Here is a 19,632-nt window from a genome sequence, read left to right as displayed (position 1 = left end):
ATCTCATGTGCTCAGTGTCAAAATTTGTCTGATTACTTTCCCAAGGAGTTGCTTGGCCATTTTTCCTGGATTAAAGACTGCGAATAAATGCATGTTGTGGAGTATATGACTGAGGGATAGTGCTTGTGTGTTTGAGAGATGGTGACAGTGCCCCTGTGGTTGCAAGTGACTGTTGTATACCACAATGTCTATATGTTTGTGTGAACAAGAGAGTGTGTATACTGTTTATGAAAGAGAGGTGTGTGGCTGTGTGTGTGTGTGTGTGTTACTGAATTTTCTGATTTTTTTTCTCAGATGATGGCAAACTTTTCCAAGGAAGTGGAGTGGGAGATCCCTTTGGCCCTCGCTGCTACAAGGGTGATATCATGGGTTGTGGTATCATGTTTCCTCGAGATTATATTTTAGACAGTGATGGTAAGAACATTGTTGGTACAATATATAATATGGAGCGTGCCCCGTATATTGAAAATAGAATTGTTCACTTCTGAGTAAAAATGAGTTGGGATGTGGTGACCCAACAATGCAGCCAAATTTATGCAATAGCATGTCTGCTGACTTTATAGAAATTCGAACATAGAAGGAGCCCCTTAGACCTCTTGACTAGAGTTAGCCCTTCTATTGCCTTGCTCCATTCTCCATTGGATGACCACGTCTTTGATCATCACTTGGAGCTCTCATTTTCTCCATACTTTTGCATTGACCCATTGTCTCTGCACCTACTCCTTAAAGAGTTCTCTCCCAGTCCAGATCTCCTTTTCTCCACTAAGTCCCATGACACGTGTGCTGTCTTTTCTGTTTTTAACATAAATTGGAGCAGCCGTACATGCCTTGGTTCCTTAAAGTTAGAGATAGGATGTTCTAAAACAAATGGCTCACTTGAAACTCCGCACCCTCTGCACTATAGAAGGATACTGCTCACGTAGGCTGCTCCGATTCAAGATGACTTGTCACCACCATCCTCTCAGATGCACTCAACAATGATAATGCTAGTTATGTGACATTTTCTCATATTTTTGTTTAAATTCCACATTTGCTCCATCTCCTCGCCCTAATGTCAGAAAGAGCTGAATCCCATTCCCCTGTCCCTTTTATAAACCCCATCCCTCACTGCAGTCTGTGCTCTCATTTCTCTTCCAATTCACCCACATATTGCAGTACTTAAGCTCTGAAAGACCTTTCCCATTAACCCTATTTCCTGCCTGTGTAAGAAGTTTATCTATATTCAAGAACAACTGAATAGTACCTTTCCTACTGTTTCTGGTTAAACTTTCCCAGTCACTCTCTTGGCCTTGCCTGGTCTCTATGAATTTCTTGCCCTTCTGTGACCCAGTGGGAACTCTTTCTCAATTTGTATTATCACTGCCACCAGTAATTGTGTAAAATAAGCTTTAGTAACTTCAAATGTTACAGAAATTCCCTAATTTGCCACTTGGCCTTTTGGTAAATCTAGTGCCATTTAGGAACAATCTAAGGAAAGTGTTCCTGAATCAGGATACTGTAGAGGATTATAGCAGATCCCTCACCTTGTACTTGTAACACCATGGGATAGAAGCCATCAACACCTGGAGATGTGTGTCTCTGTAATCTCATTGGTTTGTCTGTTGTCATTTTTTGCTTGTAATGATCCTTCAATTATCTCTGTTCCCTTCATTTATGCTTAATTTTCTTTATATCTCTGATATTTTATTCTTTTTTCCCTACTGCAAAGACCTGCTATTTATGTGATCTACTATTTTCTAGTTTCCATTTGCAAACCATTACACATCTGTATCTGTCTCTCTTTGATTGTCAATGCTACCTTTCTGGTACCCGATATTGACTTGCCAGGAAATGTAACTCTGCAAGCTGCATTTTGCTATTCAGTATATTGCACATTCAATGTCACGTAGACAGAAGTCGCAAAATTGGGCTCTGTGTTATTTTCAACTCCAGAGCTGCACTATGGCACTGTACATGGAAGATCATGCGCTTATAACAAGAGTGCATTTTTAATGCGACTGCTACTTAAGTGGAATAGAATTCCATGTACATTTGGATGTGTGGAGAGTAGGCAGTCGATTCTGCTGATCCTCGTGCAATATTGATTTTGACAAATTGGCCTGTCTCAATCTGGTGATTGCCAGGTGGTACCCGTGCACAGGAAACCTGTTTCAACAGTGAGCGAACATCATTGGTGCACTAGTTAAAAAGATTCTCAATGACTTTCAGGCTCTAGGCCGATCCTACTAGCGTTAGCATAAACAGGCATTACAGTCACCATGGGTGAGGTGAGCTTTTTCTGTGCTGTACATTATGTTTGTGGAGAACAAGTTGTACATGCACTCAGGAGCAATGTGTCCAAAGTGGTCGTCTTTGAGATATGTCTCCTGCAGTTGGCCGATCTCCAACTGCAAAGTCATGTCCCAGTCATTCTGCCCAGGGCAGTCAAGGTCATGGTAGGTCACTATATCTTTGCTTGCAGGGAGCTGTGGCAGATGTGGGTAATGTTATCCAGGTTGCAGCCACCTCTGGAGGTGAGGTGGGTTCTCTACTTAAGTAGAGAGGGTTTCATCTACTCTCTGAGTAGAAAGCAATTACTAAAATTTTTAAAAATCTGCACCAGCTGGGAATCTGAAAATAAAAGCAGTCCTGGAAATACTCGAACCCTATGTCTCCTTCCACAAATGCTGCCTGATCTGAGTGTTTTCAGACCTTTCTGATTTTATTCAAGGCAGAGCAGATGTGTGGCTTTCTATGGTACAGGCGATTAATTTACAGGGCATGAAAGGCTCCACACCAAGTCCATTGCCTGTACAGGAGCCCCAAACACATTCATTTCCCCAGCATTCGAAATGCTCACAGCAGTCACAAGCACGTAATCAACACACTGCACACCCAGAGAGTAAGTACAACTCTCTTGAGGCAGTCTGCTGTACCAGACCATTGAATGTCTTTTAGAGTTCAAAAAGCTGTCCCCTAAATTCCTGTGAGTAGTCCAGATGGGTCTTGAGCCAAAATGTTGACTGTCCTTTTTCCTTCTCAGTTGCTGACTGACCCACTTTGTGTGTTGCTTCAGATTCCAGCAGGTGCTATCTCTGGTGTCTCCACCTAGCTACTGTAGTTGCACAAGCATCTCAAGTGGTGTAAACTGTGGACAGAGGCAATTCCTGACTTTGATCCAGAATTGTGAAGGAATATTCTTCACTTGTTTGAATGAGTGTGTGCCAGCAGCATTGATGATGGTTGACATCTGTCAAGAAAAAGCTCCTTGCATGATTAGTACCCCATCCTTCACCCGAGCGTTTCCTGAGCATAACTAGCATACCAGAGCTGTAGTGTTTGCGTCATAAGAATGCAGTGACTCCCAAAGGCTGCTTTGACTATACATTGCAATGCTACCATCTATGGTACTCTTCCAAAGCACTCGTCATTCTGGCTTCAGCCTAAACCCTGGACCTCTCTACCTAGCAGTGGAGTGCGGGTGCCTTCATTCCATGCATTGTGGTGCATTTAGATTATCTGGTGCTGAACAATACAGAATTATTATCCCAGCCATGTGTGTGTTGCATGAGTCAATAAGAACAAAGGAAAACAAGACCCTCGGTCCCATCCTAATTCCCATCTTACTGTTCTCCTTTCCCTGATAATTTCTGCTGAAGCTCGACTACAGCTGATGAACACAAAACCAAACATGTTGAATCATTTTTGCCCATCCAATTAAGAAAAAAACACTTGTATCAATGAACTATCCTTGTCCATACCCTTAATGCCTGTTTTCTATGTGCCTTTTACAGTCCTCCTAATGTGTCCCTTGTTGCCATAGAGTGCTGCTCCTGTGCAATGGAGAAGGCTGTAGGTGGGCCTGAAGGAGAAGCTCAAGTTACTCATGGGCTTCAAGCCACACCATCTCCCCTGGAGTAGTCTGAGCTGGCTGCTTGCTGGAAAACAGCAAGGGTGTTCGGCATATGGCAGTGGTATAACTATAAATGCTGTCACTCTGAGACAATAAAGGAAAACAAGACATGCTTCCCCAAGGCAGCATCTCAGCAACCCTGGTAATCTCTGAGGGAATGGGAGATCATGTTTCAACCATATGTCTGTTGACTTCAGCCACCAGGTGGTGTATGATGATTGAGTCTCTGTTGAAATGAAGCTGACGATCATATCCATGTTGGAAAAGATGAACTCCAGATTCCATGCAAAGCCAAACAGGCATAAGACTTCACTCCTGATGTTGATCACTTCCCCCCATCTCCCACCTTGGACACTCTAATGTATTTCAGCCTTGGGCATAAAGGATTGCTCCTTATCTCCACCTCATCAACCAAGGCATCCAGAATCATGTTTGAAAATCAGTGTTTGCCGTCTTCTGAACTCTCCCATGACTTGTTACTGTCTTCGTAAAGCATCGCTGTAATAGGTGATTGGCAGCAATAAACGCCTTCCATGTAAGAGGAGAAGTTGTGACTTCCCTCCGAGGTGCTAGCCACTGCTACTATTACATTTGTTGGGTGTACATTAACGCAATTAGTTCATTCTGACTGGATGCTGCAATTGATATATTGAGATGTGGACATGATTTTAAAGCGCAGCTTATATCATCAGCTTGCACACAACGATTTCAGCGCATGTTTCAGTCTTCCCACGAGGTTATTAACTAACAAAGGAGAAGATGCGTTCCATCTCAGTTAATCTAGCCTCACCCACTTAAAGTCAGAGGTTGGAGTTATGGAACTCTCCGTGGGAGGGAAATTCAATCGACTGTCAGGTGAACAGAATTCCTATGCTCAGCAGCAGTAAAGAAGTAATTGGCAGTCTTGTCACGTACTAGACTTTAGGAAAGGTAAACTTTCCCAAAAAGAATTTCTGTTGTTGCAAATGTTAGCAGGTAGCGTTCACTGTTCTCAGAATCAGGTTTATTGTCACTGACGTATGTCGGGAAATTTTGTGGCAGCAATACAGTGCAAAGATAAAAATATTATAAATTACAATAATATATAAGAAATAGTGCAAAAAGAGAGCTAAATAGTAGGGTAGTGTTCATGAGTTCATGGAATGTTCAGAAAACTGATGGCAGAGGGGAAGGAGCAGTTCCTAAAACATACTCAGGCTCCTATACCTCCTCTCTGATGGTAGTACTGAGAAGAGAGTATGCCCTGGGTAGTGAGGGTCCTTCATACTTTTTGGGGCATCACCTATTGAAGATGTCCTTGATGCTGGGGAGGCTAGTGCCCATGATGGAACTAGCTGAGGCTACAACCCTCTGCGGCTTTTTCCGATCCCGTGCATTGGAGCCTTCATACCAGACATGATGCAACCGGTCAGAATGCTCCATGGTACATCTGTAGAAATTTGCAAGAATACTTGGTAACATACCAAATCTCCTCTGACGTGCCTTCTTCATGATTGCTTCAATATGTTGCATCTGAGTGTTGCTTTAATAACACTTCCTATTCTAGTATGACAGTAGGCTGTCCTTGCTTCTGTCAAGCCAGCACCTCCACCTATACCTCACCTAGAGATGCAGAGGCTTTCCATCACTTAGTATAGCTAATGTAGTTCCTCAGGTCATTGTAACTGTGTATATTTCTCTTTCAGGTTTCTGTAGTTGCTCAGATTTTTCCTCCTCATTTCTAGAACGTTCTGGCCGATTACAGCACAGCAAGTTTCAACCCAGTCCTTGGATTCCCCCTGAGCCTGTCATTGAATTGGATCCCTCCTGTCCCTCCTGGACTTTGGATCTCCTGCCCCCCCCCCCCAAAAAAAACTGTCTTTCAGGAGGATTTGATTACTCCGGCTACATTGAACAAGTTAGGTCATTGGACAAATAACCTAGAAAACAAAAGGTCAGATACCACCGTGAATTTCTTTTAAACAAAAATGTTGGAATTGTAAAAAGCCAATTAGTTCACACGACTGGCAGAAGGAAGCCTACTTGAGTGTTCTTGCACCAAAGTGGTTGCCTGTTAACTGTGCTTTGAAATGGCCCACAAAGTTATACAGATCAAATGCCTGTAGAAAAGAACCTGAAAGTTTTCACTATTGACTCAGAACCCCAGGAAGTCAGAAGCTATTAAGTCAAACACAGCCAGGGAAACTAATTACCACCTACTGTCCAGCCTCAGCTAATGAGTCTGTGCTTCATGTCAAAGCAGCATTTTAGGCTAACGGGTGGGAGCCTCACTGTTCATCGCGGAGTGGTTGGGGGTAGCATTAATACTGACAGACATCCTTGCATTCTGAACAAATAACTGTCATTCTGAACCTGCAACAGTAGTAAGTGAGGCAACACAAGTACAAAAATGACCCAGTCATTGTCCTTGTCAGTCTCTCTGCATTAGGAAGCAGCTATCCAAGTAAATATAGTTAAGCCTTGTGGAGACTCTGTCATCTACAGCTATCATCTTCCCAGCAATGTGGTCCATTTCTATCCAGCTCACAAAAAACAAAACCACTTCAGCTGACTTACAACCCTCAGTCTACAGTCAGTTGTTAGCAATGTGATGCTAAAAGTCATTAACAACAGTCTCATGACACTTAATAATCTGCTGACTGATGCTCCATTTGGATTCTGTTGGGACCACTTGTATCCCGGTGACACTAAATCCTTAGTCCAAACATGGATGAAAGTGCTGAATTTCAGAGATGAGTTGAGGGTGACTGTCTTTGACATTAAGCAGCATGTGACCAAGTGTGGCATTGAAGAACTTTTTTAAAAAAAGTTGAAATCAATGAAAACCAGGACAATCTTTCCACTGGCTGTAGTCAAAGCACTTGGGTAGGAAGAAGGTTGTAGTTGTGGAGGCCAAACATTCTATCACCAGACCATCCCCACTGGACAGTGTTGCAACCCCACCCATCATCGTCAGCTGATGCCTCAGTGATCTTCCTTAAGTTCTAAAGGGATATTCATTGTGCAATGTTCAGTTCCATTTGTAACTCATCAGATAATAAAGCAGATCATGCCTGCATGGAACAAAGCCTAGACATCACCCCGGCTTGTTCCTCAACATAAACTCCATTCCTTAGCCACTGGATCCATTCCTCCTGTTGGCAGCTCTGAGACTGAATAGGAATGTTTACAGTCTGGAATGACATTCAGCCTTGTCTGTGTCTGTGGCATCCCGAAAGGGCAGCTATTTCCATCTCTGGTAAATTGCCTTGCTGTGCTCATCCATAGTCTTCATTTGTGCTTAGGATACCTTTGAACTTCTCTTGGCTGGCCTCCCATTTTCTGTCCTACTAAACTTGAGGTCATCCAGAACTCTGCTGTCATTGAGCAATGTGGTTACAATTTAAGTTTCACTTCATGTAGTTAATTATTTAAGAGTGGAGCTGTGGCCTCAGCGGTGACCCTGGAGGATGGTGCTGGTTATTTCCCGCTATTTTGAGAAATATCCATCAAGCAGTAGTTTCTGTCCTTTAGCCAACTTCCTATCCATGCTTTTGGGTTTACTTTGATAATGACAGTGCCAAATTCTTTTTGTCCACTTTGAGGAATTAGTCTGCCTAATGCAGTTGATCACCAAAGTTGGGGTGGTGGAAGAGTGGGGTATGATGTGATAATCCTGCTGCAAGCTCCCTGGTGCCTTACCCCTTTAGGTGATATACCAGTAGGTAGAGGTCTTACCTGATTGTTTTAATGTACAAGCCACAGCTCCACATCACTCAAAAAATACCCAGGCCATTTTTGGACCTCCAATTTCAAAGCAGTACTTTCTGAGGTTCCTAAGGTTGTCAAGCCGAGGAGTGGTAGTGGGGACAAGCTCCCACTACCTAAGAGTGCTCCTCATGGCATGCACTCAAATAGCCTCAACCAAGTCCAACTCCTGGCCTCCTTGTGTGGCTTAGCCTCTAAGCCCGGCGGAACTGTTTCTACTGACAGGAGAAGGGGCGAAGGCGGGTCCTGGCGCCTTAAAACCAGTGCTTGTCAGCCTGGGAAGGCAGTCCATTTAAGAGAGGGAAAACTCTGATTTCAAATCTCCACTGCCTTGTGGCCATACCCACTCATGGGAAAGGCTTCAAGAGTAAACCCTGAGGACAAATCTGGAGCTGGAGTCCCTAAGGCAGTCCGACGTTGCCTTCAACCTCATTCTGGCAACTCCTGTGACGACACTGGTGCCAAGCTGTATCGGCCCTGGCCCTTCCCTGGACAACATTGGTGTCGTGGAGAGGGGAGACTTGCTGCTTGGGCTGCCAGGCTTGTGCTCTGGAGAGGAGAAGCAAGACTTTCCAGGTGCAGATCCATGGTCTCGCGAGACTAATGGATGCCACCGATTTGCTGAGGGTTAAAATGGATTCTCCATTGTTGTCAGAGAGCAGGACTCCTGGCTGAAGCTGTCTGGCTTCATAAGAAATGAGTTACAAATATTGAGCAAGACTTGCAAGTTATAACTTTCATAGCTTTACTGAATGTTAACTGGACGATTTTTTGTGGGGATTGAGTAGACGTCAGGCCTTGATCGACAGAAGTCACAATTTTCAAATGCCAGTTAGGATTGTACATAGAATGTAGTGCGGGTACTGTTCTTATGTGTGTGATCATTTTTTTCTATTCCAGGAATGAGGAAATTAAAACAAGTTATTTAAACTTTTAAGACTAAATCATAAATAATAGAATCTCAGTCCTCAAACATTTGTAGCAACACTAACCACCTTCTTTAACTGCCTGTGATTTATATATCCTGTTTCATTCTACTGTGTCTTTAATTAATTGAACTTGTCCTGTTTGATGAAACATTAATGCCAGCGTCCCATAATCGATCCATTCAGTTGCAGTTTGAAAGCTTCCGTGCATCTTCCCTGTAAGTACTTTGTCCTGACTGACTGCTTCTTTCCACAGCCGACAGTGATGACTGTATTGACGCTGCAGAAGTCAAATACAAACAGAGACGAGTGAGGAATATCATGTATTTTAATGATGAGGATGAAGAAGATGAAGAAGATATGGAGCAAGATTATGATGGAAAGAAAGTAACGGTATAGACGCATTTCTTCCTTCTGTTTCAATTGTGTCTCAATCATTTTTCACTACTGTAGAATGAGAGGAGGTAATACAATAGATTATGATTAGATAGCAGATTATTTAATAGCATGCAGATAGTAGGAGTGAAGGAAGGAGTTCTATGGGTTTGGAGACCTGGGGTAGGATATGACACAGTGTGATAAGTCTTCATTTAACATGCTGTTGATGAAAGACAGCAAAAGAGAAGTGACAGCCAGAGTTTGGGAAGGGGTACTCGTCACTTGATCTCTTTGCTTTCTGTTCGAAAGCATGAAAGCTTTGTCTTTGTTTGGATCTCAATTCAAGTAAAGAAATTAATTTTTATATGACAAACTGAAGTGTGTGCTATAGCTTAGCTGTGTCGGAAGGTAATGGATTCAGGTCCTACTCCAAGTGAAAGCTGAGTTTATTGTCAGATGCACAAGTCCATGTGTGCCCAGTTACAAATGAAAACCCTGCAGCAACATCACAGGCACATCACATCAGATATACAACATTCTCAAGAGAAATTAAACATAAATTATATACAAGAAAAAACAAAATTAGACCACCAAGGAACAAAGTCCATTTTGGTGCAAAGTGGTTTTAGTGTTGCTATACTTGGGGCTGTTCAATGTGAAATTGTGATTGCTGCACTCTTCAAAATGGTGTCTTGTTGATGAGACTTTAAACGAAGACTCTCTGTGCTCTCTTAACTAGATAGACAACATCTTGTAATGTTATTATGCAGAAGAGAATACATGTGGTGTCCCAATCAACATAACTGAAAGAGACGCATCTCCAACATTTACCACACTTTCAGCCTCAACCCCTTTCATCTCAATCTGTGCAAGGATACAGTCCCCTTGTCTGCCCCACCAGTCTCCACATTCAGTGGGTCATCCCTTATAATCTGCAGAGTTTTCAATTGGGTTCCACCACCAGATGAATCTTTCTCACCCCTTCCCTTTCAATATTCCAAAGGGACCATTCCCCTCTGCAACTCCCTGGCCCACCCTTCCATCTCCTCCAACCACTGCCCTTCCATGCAGCATCTGTCATTCTACATCCACCCTCTTCACCATCCAGGGACCCAACGATGAAGCCATGATTCAATTGCACTATCCAATCTAGTGTTATACATTCAGTGTTGGCAATGTGGTCTCCTCTACACTGAAGAAATGAAGCACAGGTGTGTGACCACATTGTGACTGTTTTACAACTCTGTTCAGTTTCAAGGGTGGCCCTGGGCTTTAATTATCCACTCCCACACTGACTTCTCTGCCTTCACCTTCTTACATTGCTCTCTCTACAGACCCGCTGAGTGCTCCCAGCATTTTCTGTTTCAGTTCCTGGTGGCTAGCACATTAGTTTTTTTTTTTCGCTTCAAATTGTCATGTCAGAGGACTGTTTTGTGTTCTGAGCAATCCTGATTTTGACCTTGTGGTATCCATGAAGCAGAATGTAAGTGGAGTTTGATTATGAACTGAGGAAGACACTTTCCATCAGGGCAAGTGTGCTGAAGCCTGAACTGAAATCAGCTTTTTCTGTTGCAGCATTATTTAGAGTTTTCTGTGTTCTATATGCCCACTGCAGGTATTAATTTAAAAATCTCTTTCAGGTATTTTTTACTCGAAATGGAAAGATAATTGGCAGGAAAGAAGCACCAGTGCCATCTGGAGGGTTCTACCCTACTATCGGAATGCTTAGCAATGGTGAAAAGGTTAAAGTCGACCTGCATCCATTGAGTGGCTGAGCTGTTTCCCCTTTTCCTCACTGAATGCAGCAAGCAAATGCATGCTCTACTTCATACTGCCATCTACTGGCCATATCCGGTGTAGCCTGTAACTCCACAGAGGGTGCACAGCATTGACTGTTCTATTTGCCCATTTTATGTAACTCTGCTATTCTGTTAGTGTATTTAACAAATGGTTATATAGGGAAAGTTATTAATATGATTTATTTCGACTTCACTTTTGTTCCATCCTGCTTTAAGACACTAAAATTCCATCACAGCTTTCAAATCTTTTGCAGTTACTATATTCTAGAACTAATTATTGATTACCTCAGTAACACACACAAGATGCTGGAGAAGCTCAGGTCACACAGCAGCTTTGGAGAATGATGAAGGCCAGCCTTAAAGCTGTCTGCTTCTTTCTCAACAACAGACCCAACCAGTTCCCCTCCACCACTACCCTCCTCTGTCTAGCGGAACTGGTCCTCACTCTCAAAAATGTCTTTTTCCTCCCACTTTCTCCAAACTCATGGTTGTAAAAATGAGCTTTTACTACATGGAACAGTCCATGTTCCAAGCCTTCCCTGGTAATGTTCCCCAAATCTTCTGCGCTACATTGCCGACTGAGTTGTGCTGCTTTATACAACCATGCTGTGCTTTTCAATTTTATTAATTTTGCATCTAATTTCCACTTTGCACTTAAATTCACTTGGTCCATTTCTGACACCTTTCTCCTCTTTCGTGATATCTCTGTCTCCATCTGTGGAGATGAACTGTCTACCAATCTTTTATAAACTTATTGACTCCCATGACTATCTTGTCTATACCTCTTCCCACCCTGTCTCCTGTAAAAATACCATTTCCTTTTCTCAGTCCCTTCACCTTCGCTGCATCTGTTCTCAAGAAGAGGCTTTCCTTTCCAGAACATCAGAAATGTCCACCTTCTTCAAAGAACGGGGTTTCCCTTCCTCCACCATTCAGTTTGTTTGCCCACTGTGCAATGATGAGAACCACTCCAGTCATCTGTGATTTGTAGGGACAGGACTGGTCCATGGGTGCACAGGTGGATGGGGGTGCCAATCCACACTCAAAAAATTATTTGGTGTGGATAAAAGATGGCAAACATGCTAAATTGGGGGTCACTGGCTTGGGCTTTCCTGGCCAGCCTAAGTCTCTCTGCTGCAATCGCCCTTTCTGCCTCATGTATCGCTGCATCCTTATGGAGGGAGGAGCGTCACTCAACCCGATCCTGGGCGATATGTTCCCATGTGTCTAGGTTGATGCCAAAGGCTTTTAGTGACGTTTTAAGGGTGTCTTTATAGTGTTTCCTTTGGCCTCTACTGGAATGTTTTCCTTTCTGTAGTTCACCATAAAGCAGTCTCCTAGACAGCCAAAGGTCTAGCATTTGAGCTACGTGGCCTGCCCAGTGTAACTGAGACTGCATCAGGATGGTGTAGATACTGAGCAGGCCCACCTTGGTAAGTACCTCAGTGGCACCATATGTTAAAACATGGGCCATCACCTTTAATTTTACCAAAGAAAAAAATGGCTGCAGTCGCTTAGCACTTTAGTACAAGGGTGTTTATTAGGTGCATTAAAAATTAAACTTACAAAAATGAGTGAAAATAATGAAAAAATACCAATATTTACAAAAAGATAGCTACAAGAAAACACAATAATAGCTCCATACCTAATCTTGTCCAGTGTGAACTCCTGGCAAGCCCCTATCTCCCTCTCTCACTCAGTACATAGCGCATACCTGATCAGCAGGACTGGTGAAGGGTCTTGGCCTGAAACATCGACTGTACTCTTTTCCATAGATACTGCCTGTCCTGCTGAGTTCCTCCAGCATTTTGTGTATGTTGCTTGGATTTACAGCATCTGCAGATTTTCTCTTGTGTGTGATTACATGCCTGATAACTTGGCCTTCTTGAGAGGATTTGTAACCAGCCTGCTGACAATGATAGAAAATAAGTCCTATAAGAAACTACCAAAGATTCTTTGCTGGCTTTTCTCCCACTTCTACCGAGTTACCCTGAGAGTCCCTTGAAGGGTTAGTCTCTGTTGCTTCAGAATGATGGCGCCCCCTTGTGGGCATGGAGGTACTGCAGGGCAAGTCAGGCCCACAGAGAGTCCATCCGCAGGCTCATGCTCTCGGACCCATGTTCTGGTGTCTGGAGGAAGAAACCACAGCAGCTGCTCCAGAACAATAGCCTCACCAATCTCCTCTTTGCACTGGTCAAATTCATCAGCAGTAAAGACCCCTCAGGTGGTGATATGCCTCAGCGGGTGACTCTCCTGGCAGAAAAGTGCAGGAACTGAAGTGTTGGTGATAGGTTTCTGCTTATGTCATATTTAGCCAGCATTGCCTCCCTCAGGTCAGGCTAGTTGTTGGATATCTCTTCTATTGCAGTGTAGGCTTCAAGAGTTATACCTGTCATTAGTGGCACTACTTGGCAGGCCCACTTCTCCTCTGGCCATTGCCATGTCTAGGCTATCCTTTCAAACCTGAGGAAATAGTTCCCAATACTGTCACCATGTTGAGAAGAAGGCATCTTGGGACCCTTCCGCAGCAGAGCAGGAGGGTTGAAGGACTGGTCAGACGGGGAGACGGTTGACTCAAGCTGGGCGACAGCCTCAACAGACCTCTGCAGGCTTTAGCGTTCCTTTCTAAAATCATCATCTCTCCTCTGCTGGGCAGAGAAAAATTCCCTGAACAGATATATTGGGGGGGGTTTGGAGGTGATGACACTTGACCCTGATAATTTTGGCCCTGGGCTGAAGTTCTTCCTCTTCTGAGGTCCCTGCTGTTTCCCAGGCATTTGTTTCATTTTTAGACTTGATTGGGGGTTAAGTTTCCTGACTTGGGACAGCAATCCCACTCTCCACTGAGTTGAACGCACCCCTTTGCGACTGGCCATCCCACTGCTGCCACCATTTTCCAGGGATTCTGTCTTGTCAATGTTGAGGGGCTTTCTGACACAGACTGTGTGGAAATGGTTCCGTTTCTTGGCACGCTGTTGAAACACTGTCCATGTTTTGCAGATGTAAAGCAAAGTGGGAAGTACTGTGGCCCTGTACACCGTCAGCTTCCTATGTAGATTTATGCCTCTTTTGTTCCAGACATTGGTATAAAGTCTGCTGAAGGCTGCGCTTTTGTAATCTTGGTGTTTACTTTATCATCAATGATGATGTCTTGGGACTATGTGCTGCCAAGATATGTGAACCTATTTAATGGGTTGAGTCCTTGACTGGTGATTGTGAAGTTTGGCTCAACATATGATTTCCCTGGAAATGGCTGATGCATTATTCAGTCTTGGTGTTGAGGGTCAGCCCAAGGTTGGTACACACATCAGAAAACTTGTTGACATGGCACTGCACTTCATCTTCTGAACCAGCATTGAAGGCACAGTCATCAGCAAAAAGGAAGCCTCTGAGATTGAACAGTTTCCCATCATGGGAATCTGATGCTGAAGCTTACATCGCTGTCTCTGAAGGCATCAGGCAACAACAGACTGAATAGCCTCGGCACCAGATGCAGCCCTGCTTGACCCCGTTTGAGACAAGGAAGGCTTGAATGTCTCACCATTGTCCTGAACTCTAGCTTGCATGCCAACGTGGAGTTGCTGAACCATGGTGATGAATTTCCTTGGGCATCTGGCATGTGCTTTGTAGTGATCTTCCATCGACCCCTTCTGCTGAGTGTTGATGTCAGATGGACATAGCAGGAGAACAGGTCAGCGCTTTGGTTCTGGCACTTCTCAAGCTGCTACCTTGCAGCAAACATGTCGATAGTCCCACACTCTTTCCAAAATCCACACTGGCTCTCTGGTAGGAGACCCTAATCAAGGTGTGAGGCGAGACAATTAAGAAGAAGTCTAGTGAAGATCTTGCCTGTGATAGACAGCAAGGATATTCCACAGTAGTTGTCACAGGACTGTTGGTCTCTCTTATGCTTATACAGGTGGGTGATGGATGCAACTATAAATTCCTCTGGAATCGTCTCTGCTGCCACATGAGTTGGAAGAGCAGTTGGAGCTTTTCTGTTGGCATTGCACCACCTTCCTTGTAGGCCTCAGCTGGTTTAAGATGGTGCTGGTGAATCTCAGTGACTTCTGGCTGGTGGCTGATGAAACAAAGAAAATAACTAAATACTTTGTTGATCTCTCTTTTTCTGGTAAACGATCGTCATGAGCAACAGTCTGTAACATTCCTTTGGACTTAGAGGCAATTTGATGTGGCAGAACCAAGACGAGGTGAGGCAGCAGGCCTGTTGCCGAGAGTGAGAAAGGCCTGAGGTTCGATTGATTTAAGCGCCAGGCCGAATTGAGGCGGCAGGGTCCAGGCAACAGAACCGACCTTTGGATGCCGATTTAAGCACGGGGCCAAATTGAAAAAAGTCAGGATAATGGAGTCCGAGGCGGGGGACAGGCTGGTTCAGCTTGCTGCAACGCTCTGCGCTGAAATAAGGGTCCGTGGACCAACTCTCTGTGGACTTCAGTTGAGAACGCTATTTGCTTGCATTTATTGTTTGCATGATTTGTTTTTTTCTCTCTGCACATTGGGTGTTTGATCTTTTTTAATGTTTTTTTGGGGGGTTTCTTTATTTTGTGGTTGCCTGTTGGGAGAATAATCACAAGGTTGTATAATGTATACATACGTTGATGATAAATGTACTTTGAACTTTGGTATTGTGTCTGATCCAAGAGCTTTGCCTTTAGAGAGCTGATGTATTGCTGTCTGGGTCTCGGCAAAGGTCAGTAGAACATCATTAACAGGTACTTGGGGCAGGCGAATGATGGCTTCGTCGCTTATAGTCAGAGGACGATACAGGACACTGTTAAAGTGCTCTGCTTACCTATGAAGAATTTTCTCTTTGTCCATGGTCAGCATGTTCCCATCAGCACTAAGGAGAGGGGATGATCCTGATGATGTGGGACCATAGAATTCTTTTAGTGCAACATAGAAGTTCTTTAAGTCATGCCTATCTGCATATGCCTGGACCTTATCAGCGTTATTACTCAGCCAGGTATCCTGCATCTGGCAGTTTGTGTTGTACAGTCCTTCGAATAAATCAAGGAAGGTAGTGCACCTGTGGCTGACAAGAGAAATTAGGGATAGTATCAATTCCAAAGAAGAAACATACAAATTAGCCAGAGAAAGTGGCTCACCTGAGGACTGGGAGAAATTCAGAGTTCAGCAGAGGAGGACAAAGGGCTTAATTAGGAAGGGGAAAAAAGATTAGGAGAGAAAACTGGCAGGAAACATAAAAACGGACTGTAAAAGCTTTTATAGATATGTAAAAAGGAAAAGATCGGTAAAGACAAATGTAGGTCCCCTGTAGACAGAAACAGGTGAATTGATTATGGGGAGCAAGGACATGGCAGACCAATTGAATAATTACTTTGGTTCTGTCTTCACTAAGGAGGACATAAATAATCTTCCAGAAATAGTAGGGGACAGAGGGTCCAGTGAGATGGAGGAACTGAGCGAAATACATGTTAGTAGGGAAGTGGTGTTAGGTAAATTGAAGGGATTGAAGGCAGATAAATCCCCAGGGCCAGATGGTCTGCATCCCAGGGTGCTTAAGGAAGTAGCCCAAGAAATAGTGGATGCATTAGTGATAATTTTTCAAAACTCGTTAGATTCTGGACTAGTTCCTGAGGATTGGAGGGTGGCTAATGTAACCCCACTTTTTAAAAAAGGAGGGAGAGAGAAACCGGGGAACTATAGACCGGTTAGCCTAACGTCAGTGGTGGGGAAACTGCTGGAGTCAGTTATCAAGGATGTGATAACAGCACATTTGGAAAGCGGTGAAATGATCGGACAAAGCCAGCATGGATTTGTGAAAGGAAAATCATGTCTGACGAATCTCATAGAATTTTTTGAGGATGTAACTAGTAGAGTGGATAGGGGAGAACCAGTGGATGTGGTATATTTGGATTTTCAAAAGGCTTTTGACAAGGTCCTGCACAGGAGATTAGTGTGCAAATTTAAAGCACACGGTATTGGGGGTAAGGTATTGATGTGGATAGAGAATTGGTTAGCAGACGGGAAGCAAAGAGTGGGAATAAACGGGACCTTTTCAGAATGGCAGGCAGTGACTAGTGGGGTACCGCAAGGCTCAGTGCTGGGACCCCAGTTGTTTACAATATATATTAATGACTTGGATGAGGGAATTAAATGCAGCATCTCCAAGTTTGCGGATGACACGAAGCTGGGTGGCAGTGTTAGCTGTGAGGAGGATGCTAAGAGGATGCAGGGTGACTTGGATAGGTTGGGTGAGTGGGCAAATTCATGGCAGATGCAATTTAATGTGGATAAATGTGAAGTTATCCACTTTGGTGGCAAAAATAGGAAAACAGATTATTATCTGAATGGTGGCCGATTAGGAAAAGGGGAGGTGCAACGAGACCTGGGTGTCATTATACACCAGTCATTGAAAGTGGGCATGCAGGTACAGCAGGCGGTGAAAAAGGCAAATGGTTTGCTGGCATTTATAGCGAGAGGATTTGAGTACAGGAGCAGGGAGGTACTACTGCAGTTGTACAAGGCCTTGGTGAGACCACACCTGGAGTATTGTGTGCAGTTTTGGTCCCCTAATCTGAGGAAAGACATCCTTGCCATAGAGGGAGTACAAAGAAGGTTCACCAGATTGATTCCTGGAATGGCAGGGCTTTCATATGAAGAAAGACTGGATGAACTGGGCTTGTACTCGTTGGAATTTAGAAGATTGAGGGGGGATCTGATTGAAACGTATAAGATCCTAAAGGGATTGGACAGGCTAGATGCAGGAAGATTGTTCCCAATGTTGGGGAAGTCCAGAACGAGGGGCCACAGTTTGAGGATAGAGGGGAAGCCTTTTAGGACCGAGATTAGGAAAAACTTCTTCACACAGAGAGTGGTGAATCTGTGGAATTCTCTGCCACAGGAAACAGTTGAGGCCAGTTCATTGGCTATATTTAAGAGGGAGTTAGATATGGCCCTTGTGGCTACGGGGGTCAGGGGGTATGGAGGGAAGGCTGGGGCGGGGTTCTGAGTTGGATGATCAGCCATGATCATAATAAATGGCGGTGCAGGCTCGAAAGGCCGAATGGCCTACTCCTGCACCTATTTTCTATGTTTCTATGTATGTTATTGATGGCCTCCTTCGCTGAGATGGACTTTCAGTCACTGAGGAAAGCTTTGTGGAGACGATGTTTCTCATCCAGCAGTTCGATGTTATCACAGTTTCCATCAAACTTGGCTTTTAGGTAGCAGGCCCCAAAATCTCTGTAGTAGTGTTGTAGATCAGTTCTCAAAGGGTTGATCAAGCAGTTTCCACATTCTGATTGTGCAGCGGGCTGGAGTTTAGGCAATCTTCCAGAGTGCCAACAAAAGAATGCTTTACGTTGCTGCTTTTCGGTCGCCCTGGGGCTTTCTTTCCTTGTGGTTGTCTCTTGGGCTGGATATGAATGTTCAGTTCAGAAATGATGAGACAGTGGTCTGTCCAGTATTCAGCACTGCACAGAGATCTTGTCACCCTTACATCCTGTCTGTCTCTCTTCCTGATGATGACATAGTCAATTAGATACCAGTGCTTAGAGCGGAGGTGCAACCACAGAGTTTTGGTATGGGTGGGAAGGTAGGAGTCAGTGTTGGTGATCAACAATTCATGTTCAGCACGTCTGGAGTAGTAGAAGACCATTGCTGTTGCAGCGGCCAACGTTCTATTTCCTATTGACCCCATCCCAGGAGGTGCCCTTCCTTCTTCCCTTTCTCCCACGGTCCTCTCTCCTCTCTCATATTCCTCCTTCACCCCTTTCTGTTTTCCACCCATCACCTCTGTGCTTCTTACTTCATTCACCTGTCACCCTCCCCCCATTTTCATATTCTGGCTTCTTCCCCCTTCCCTTCCAACCGTGATGAAGGGTCTCGGCCTGAAATGTCAACTGTTCATTCATTTCAATGGATACTACCTAACTTGCTGAGTTTCTCCAGCATTTTGTGCGTGTTGTTATGGATTTCCAGCATCTGCTGAATCTCTTGTGTTATTAATGACAACTACACATCCTTAGCATTTGCTAAGAATACTCCCCATTACTGTTTTCTCTCTGCACATCCCCAGGGTTATTAAACATCAATATTAGATGGCACATTGTAAAATAATCTATTTCCTTGTTGCCGTCTGCAAGCTGCTTTTGAAGGAATGTTTTCAAGGAGCCTTCTCATGGTTGTCAGTACAACTCTTAAACTTCCTGCAACAAGTGAAGTACCGATTCGCTTAGTCTTGGTTTCAATTCAATAGTCATCAGAGAGCATACAGATGTGAGCTGTCCTATCCCCACACCAGTGCCTTACTCACACTACCACAAGGCTGGTATTCCTACCCCCTTATTAAAATCAGTGTGTTAGTTGCCAGCTATCATGCAGTAAGGAAAGATAGAATAAGAAGTGAGAGTTTGTAGAAGCATTTACAACTGGAGATTTCTCTTCAGCAGTGGGACACAGAATTGCTTTATGTTGGAAAGGTTTCTTGGCCCTTTTAAACTATTGCAATTCCTGGCCACACATTAACTGTCGCATTTACTGTGGCCTTGAGTCTTCTCAGATTTAGCAAGTTCTAGGAGTTGAAGCACTCACATAGTATACTAGCCACTGCCATTATGTCTGACTAGTGCTATCTGTAGAACTGAGATAAATACGTTACATCATGAAGTAGTGGGGATGAAGTGGCAGGGTTGAGGTGAGAAGTAACCACTAACTTCAGCAGAGTTGGTGAGCAGTGATCTGATTGCGGGGACCTTGGCTGAATTCTCTACCCCGCTGGCTCAGGACATTTAATCATTCCATTGCTGTCGGGATGAAATCAGCTAACTCAGCGGAGAACAGAGGCTATTTAAGTTCTGAGGTGTTTTGAGTTTGTGAATAAAATTTATGTGAAGAGGCAAAATCT

The 19,632-nt window shown here is 44.0% G+C and overlaps 1 protein-coding gene across 2 annotated transcripts in view; it reads left to right on the top strand.

Annotated features, from left to right (window-relative positions):
• spryd3 (SPRY domain containing 3) overlaps window positions 1-17,661 on the top strand; it is a 236,507-nt gene extending 218,846 nt beyond the window's left edge. Inside the window, exons 9-11 of one of the 2 annotated variants that reach the window (XM_072248835.1) lie at window positions 295-414; window positions 8,822-8,958; window positions 10,584-17,661. In XM_072248835.1, the coding sequence (XP_072104936.1) occupies window positions 295-414; window positions 8,822-8,958; window positions 10,584-10,718 (392 nt within the window). In that variant the 3' untranslated portion in view covers window positions 10,719-17,661. The remainder of the gene's footprint in view (window positions 1-294; window positions 415-8,821; window positions 8,959-10,583) is intronic. The other variant, XM_072248836.1, reaches the window with a different exon arrangement.
• Window positions 17,662-19,632: the final 1,971 nt, after the last annotated feature.

The sequence above is a fragment of the Mobula birostris genome, chromosome X (assembly GCF_030028105.1).
Source record: "Mobula birostris isolate sMobBir1 chromosome X, sMobBir1.hap1, whole genome shotgun sequence".
Taxonomy (NCBI): domain Eukaryota; kingdom Metazoa; phylum Chordata; class Chondrichthyes; order Myliobatiformes; family Myliobatidae; genus Mobula; species Mobula birostris.
The sequence above is the reverse complement of the archived record's forward strand: the minus strand, read 5'-3'. Positions and strand labels throughout refer to the sequence as shown.